This window comes from Ictalurus punctatus, chromosome 6 (assembly GCF_001660625.3).
Source record: "Ictalurus punctatus breed USDA103 chromosome 6, Coco_2.0, whole genome shotgun sequence".
Lineage (NCBI taxonomy): Eukaryota > Metazoa > Chordata > Actinopteri > Siluriformes > Ictaluridae > Ictalurus > Ictalurus punctatus.
The window spans coordinates 1,569,941-1,576,250 of record NC_030421.2 but is presented as its reverse complement, the minus strand read 5'-3'; the positions used below and the strand labels follow the sequence as shown (position 1 = coordinate 1,576,250).

General features: G+C 37.6%; 1 protein-coding gene across 3 annotated transcripts in view; it reads right to left on the bottom strand.

Annotated features, from left to right (window-relative positions):
* Positions 1 to 201: 201 nt before the first annotated feature.
* The window catches only part of dachd (dachshund d), a 119,886-nt gene continuing 113,777 nt past the window's right edge, over positions 202 to 6,310 (bottom strand). For 2 of the 3 annotated variants that reach the window (XM_017470341.3, XM_017470343.2), the window contains one exon: positions 207 to 1,193. In XM_017470341.3, the coding sequence (XP_017325830.1) occupies positions 1,156 to 1,193 (38 nt within the window). In that variant the 3' untranslated portion in view covers positions 207 to 1,155. Of the gene's footprint in view, positions 1,194 to 6,310 lie in introns of all 3 variants that reach the window. The other variant, XM_017470342.3, reaches the window with a different exon arrangement.

Sequence of the window (6,310 nt, the reverse complement as noted above, 5' to 3'; positions counted from 1 at the left end):
GTGTTTCGTGGACTGATGTGTAAACATGTGAAATAGCTTATTCATGGCAGTGCTAATTGAAAAAAACAAAAAAGTTCAATTTCCCCCTCTTATTTAAAAAAAGAAATAAAGGGTTAACACCCCTTGCAGAATCTGTAAAATATGTCAACTTATGACCTGACCTGTACAGGTTTGCAGTTGTGGTTTTATTTTGATCAGACGCATGAACCACCAAACATACGAGTATTTGTTCAGCACAGTTAAGTATTTATTGAGTAACAGGAATTCAGGACAAACATTTACATGCCTGCATGCTTCCTCAGCGTAATGGCAGCTATCAGAAAGAACAATGGCTCAGAAACAAATCTATAAATTCAATATAAATGGTGGTATTGTTTTTCCTAATAGATCTACTGCATACACAATACCTTCTTTTTTGTTTTTTTGTTTTGACTTTATATACACATAACAAAGTGAGCAGGTTAACCTAGTTCTTGTATGTACAACGATGATAAAAATGAAACTTGATTGTATTCTTTTTTTTCGTTTTTTTTTCTCCTTCTTTTTCTAATTTAGAAAACATTTAAAGCAAAGATTAGTCGTTACTACCGATCAACATATATTCAAATTCACATTTTCAGAGGCTTTTTTTTTCTTTTCTTTTCTTCTCCAAGCTAGGAATTTTAACATATGACATTAAGGTTTTTAACATTTTTCAATACAAAACAAAACGAACGAAAGAAAGAAAGAAAGAAAGAAAGAAAAAAAAAACCCTGGATCTGAATTTCTTTTTCAAAGCTTTCTCGCTGGTTTTAAATACAAGTATAAAAATCTTCAGTGCTGTGGATTCTTTTTGTGAATATAATCACCATGTGTACCTCACGGTACATTTTACTGTGCTCAAATTGTCATCAGAACAGCTGACATGTTTAACCCCATCGTTAATCTGTCATGATATATTGTTGATACTGGAGAAGAAGAACCCTAATTCTACGCTCTGCCACGGCCCTCCTTTTCGGCTGTGGGATAAAACTCAGTCACTTCCATGGAGCCTCTGTCATCAGTCTTGACCTGTTTATGTAACTAAAAAAAAAAGCCCCTTGGAGAGGGCACACTTCATATGACGTCTCTTGAATCTTCATATGAAACATTTCCTAAGTCCTGCACTTCGTCCAATCAGTACATCACGGTAGTTTTCAAAAATAGTCTTCCATCTGTAGATAAAGGAATAAAGATAAAGAGTAAGAGAAAGGAGGTGAGTGAGTGAAGTTAGACCGTGGGACACATGCTCAAAAAAAGGTAATAAAGTCTATCAGTTTTCGTGACTAAAAAGCCATTCTGCAGAAAGGTTTACACATAAGAGTAGGGATTTATTTATTTATTAACATACAATACATTATACGTATCGTGATATTTAGTTTTGCTGAGTGTGAGGCTGGGACATGCGCAATACACTAGCAAAGAAATAGTGCTACAAACGACAAAAAATACTACAAATGCATTAAAGAAAAAAAAAATGTACGATTTTATTTATGCAGAAATTCCCAGCTCATTTACAACGGTACAGTTACACACGAAATACAAGCAACGTTTATCAGACTACTGTCACTTCATTTTCCTCACTTCACCTCTCTGCTAAACCACACTGACCTCGCACTGTTCTACCATTTACAGTACATTTATGGCATTTGGCAGACGCCCTTATCCAGAGTGACTTACATTTATCTCAGATATACAACTGAGCGATTGAGGGTTAAGGGCCTTGATCGAGGGCCCAACAGTGGTAGCTTGGCAGTGCTGGGGCTTGAACTCCTGACCTTCTGATCAGTCACCCAGATCCTTTAACCACTGACCCACCGCTATATATGTATATATCTGGTACTCTCTGGTTCCCCATCAAAAAAATCTATAAATATAGAAGTAATAAAAATAAATAAACAAACAAATAAATAAATCAAAATAACAGAGAGGCAACACTGTGTTGTTTTTGTGTTGCCGACGTGACAATGTGGCATCACTATAACTGGACTTAATCCCTTCTTTATGAATCATGCACTTGTCGTGGGCTGTAAAAGTACTGACAAACCTCTTAATACTCTCCACAGTAACACCACACACTCTACTGTAATATCAATCAGATCATCCCATCGCCCGTCCCTACTATAACTCAGTGATACTGTATCACCGAAATATGTGGAACTGACAGACAGTGACTTCCCAACCCACTATCACAATGTCTTTATCACACTGTAACTATCACAATATCTATCAGATACCGCATTCCGTCGTCTCTGAACGTCTACACTGCACGATGACAATAAAGTCCGATCTCATCTCGTCTTATCTCAGCTCATATCTAGCATAATTACCGCTTCTCTAAATATTTTGCAACCACAAACCTCAATCAGTTTGGGGCTAAGATATTGTACAAAAGGCACCGGACACTTTGTGGCCTGTGGGTGGAGCATCAAAAGATAAGACTACCGAAAGTGGAACGGTGGCTTGACTAGAATCAGCTATATTATATCCTAAAACTTAAAACACACACACACACACACACACACACACACATATACATATATATATATATATATATATATATATATATATATATATATATATATATATATATATATAAAGCCATATTGTATCCTACAGCTAAAACCCCCACCTCTCCAAAGAATATTTAATTTCATATGCATTATTGTGTCTTATATTTAGTTCATGCTTGAGCCTCATATCACATGACAACCTGACTTAAGACAAATTTGACAAATTTTCCAATTCCAAAACTTAATAAAACTCCTATTCTGTTATGATAATAAAATGCTCATATTAAGGCGTGACTCAACATTATTCTATCGTTTGCATACCCGTAAAAACTTGCAGAGCTGCAGTACGACCCTGTCACATCCTGTATAATAGTGCCCGCGAGACTGAAATGAGTATTCCGTGCAGCAAGACTTTCCTACACCGTCATGTATGTTTAAGCCCTTTCGGCTAGCATGCTTGGGCAAACATTCTATTGCACTCATGATGTAAAATGCTTTATAAATGACACTTCCTGCGTGGAGAAAGTGTTTATTGAAAAAGGCAGCCATTCTTCTTAGCTGCTATCTCTTTGCACCTGCAATCTAATGAGAATTGTCCATTTGCAGGGAACATTCGCAGCGTGTGCATGCCTGAACGAACAGCGGCCGCTTACTGCCTCTGTCGGTAAAAGCATCTGTCAGGCATGGCTCAGGAGCTTGTTTGACGTTTATTACTCGAACGTTTCCTGTGTTCCTGAGACGCTCCGTTTCTGTCTTTGAGCAACGTTCCCTGTTTTTTTTTTTTTTGTTTTTTTTTTTGCAGTGTAAGCTAAATAATTCAGTTTCGAAAGAGAAAAGCTCCCCAAAATACATAAAGCGGTGACAGAGTGAAAAAGCACGTTAGCGAACGAAACATTTGGGACGGGAATAAGAGTCGTACACAGCGACGTCCTCGGGGTGACCTATTTTACAAAAAACGCGCCAGGTTCCAACGCGGAACGTGCGCCGTGGTCCCGCGCAAATAAAATCGTCCGTTTTCGGACCGTGAACGACGTGCTCGTAAATCATCTCAACGTTTCGACTTTTCTGCTTCTCGCTAATAATCTGGTGTCCGCTACAAGAAAGGTTGATTAATATAAGCTCGGAAACCCTGTGAACTTTGATTAATTGTGGCCTGGCTATGCAGTGTACTGTGAGAACAACAACAAAGCCACGAAACACAGACAGACAAACAGTGGGGCTAATTACAGCAAGAAGACCCGAGTCTCTAACGTACTGCACTCTGACCCTCGCCATTCAACCAACACGGTAAAAGTCATTACTGTGTGAATTGTGCAGCACGCTACAGCCCTGACGGTGTGGGAGTAGGAGTTGCAGCTAAATGAGAACTGTTTAGCATTTATTCACTCCGGACTTTAGACTGTTTTAGACTATCGTGAAATATATCCAAAACGTGCCCGGAAATACGTAGACTGTGGAAATATATCTGTCGGGGGCATAAAACGTATAAGATACAATAAAATGACTGAAATAAATAATATGCATAACTGCTCGATGTACTCCGAAAGAAAAGGAATGAGATTCGACTCGTGATCAGAAAACGATCAGAAGAAGAGTGAAGACTGAAAATAATAATATTGTTTAATAATATAGCTGATTAATACGATACAATATACAATACCTCTTTTTCATTCCAAGCTTTAATTTAGGAACGCGGCTTATAACCAATAAAAGCTAAAGAAAACCCATAATGGTATTATGCTAAGTACTGTTACGTCGGGAAACTAGAACGGGGAGAAAAAAAAAAATAAAAAAAATAAAAATGAACCCAAGAAGAAATGCTATTTTGAAGAATTATATTTGCCCGGGAGCAAATTTTTCACAGGAATATAACTGCGAATTCATCAATTAACATATTAATCCTAGGTTCAGTCGTGTGAAGGTAAACGACACAGACCACAGGATCTAAAAAAATAAAAAAAAATAAAAAAATCCTTTTAAAAATAAATAAAAATGTAAAAACCGCTCCGCTTCTCGAGTGGACGGAATCATATGGCCGGAATGTTGCCTCATGAAAGAATCCCCCTCATTAAAATATGCTAAAACTTTGGCATTTTTATATTCAAATCAAGACGAAAAAGTTCATTAAAGTGGATAAATATTTCATCAGATGCTAAATAAAACAAAGGGAAATTTTTTTGGCTTCTCTCAGCATAAAATGCCTTTGAAAGATTAATTAATACATGTAAATTATGCAAATTATGCCCATGCAAATATTTTATGAAGACAATTAAGGGAACCATTAATTATGGCCTTTTTTGCTTCAGTGACACTCGTTCATTTAATTTTAATTTCACTTTAACTGTTTTGATGTTTAATCTTGCAACAAAGAACTTTATCTCTCCTCGCAGGGTCGTGTAAACTTGCAGCACACATCAAGAGGCAGGAAGCGAGAATCGGGAGAGATACCGAGTAGATATTATGTGCGTTATCGCTAGGAATTAGTGGCAAGATGCTCTCCCAGAAGCACAAGGCCAAGGAAAACAGGCGAGCTTATTCTTGGAATGGATTCAAAACGCTGGAAAAGCAATTAATAAACACAGACCGCGTTAATGTAGCAGAATTACAGAGTGTGACAAAAGACAAATAGAAATAATTAGTTCTCTGAAATTATGCCCTCATTTATTTTGTTTTTTCTTTCCAAACGGAGAAGAGGTGAAACTATGGGACGTATTTCCTTGGGCTTTGTTATATACGGGTTAGATTTGAGTGTTTTTCATCACTATACCCTATACCCTATACTATACCCACCTTTTGAGGGTAATTACGCAGACTATACTGCGGAAATGAAACACGCCCCAGAAACACGCGGCTCAGCTTAAACACGCCCACACCGACGCACGTTTCATCAGCAGGAACTTCATCTGGCCAAGTTCTTACTTGAGTGTGTGTCTATTCTCATGCATGGCGGTGGTGGATAACCTATTAAGCGAATGTTATTGTTATACACACCATCCTTGGATTTTATGAGCTGCCTTTAAACGGACACCTCCTAAACATAACAATTAATGCATAAATATGATAAATCACAAACATAAAGCCTGTATTTATGATAATGACGTGCGTAACTTGAAGTTCTAGAACACATTTATTCAGGCCCCAGTTATCAGTGCACCGAGCTTTGATTTAGTGGGGTTAAAAGAACTCCTTTCATTGAATCCTTCCTTCACAAAAATATCTTTTAAGTAGGCTAATCAAATTGGGTTATGGGGCTTTTACTCGTGACTGGGTATTAAAATGCCATTTCCCACATTTCATAGCAATTTCCACGGACTATTTTCAAAGGGAAATTGAGACCAGGCAGAGTGATAAGGGTGGTGTTCTCATGGCGCTGCTGGGTGCACTTATTTGAGTTTAAATGCTTAGGCATGTACGACTTGAGGTAAAGTACACATCCGTACCGTGCAGTGTGTACAACACAAAACTTCACAAAAAGACCGTCGGAGTATTTCTGGATTATTTGACAGCCCCTTGCAGTTTGGTAATTGAAATGAGATGTATGCAAATGTGTTTAATTAGCGTATAACTGATTTAAATGATCAGACTATTTTTGTCCCTCCACACCTACTGTGATAGTAGTGTGGCAAAACAAACTGTTGTCAGATCGGAAAGGCAGACTTCCCGGCAATGCTAACGAGAAAATCTTAGCAAGCAGATAGAAAAAAAACACGCAAACAAAAAAAACCCTACAGACTTTTACCAAAAAAAAAAAAAACACCCCGATCTTTATCCTACCTTAC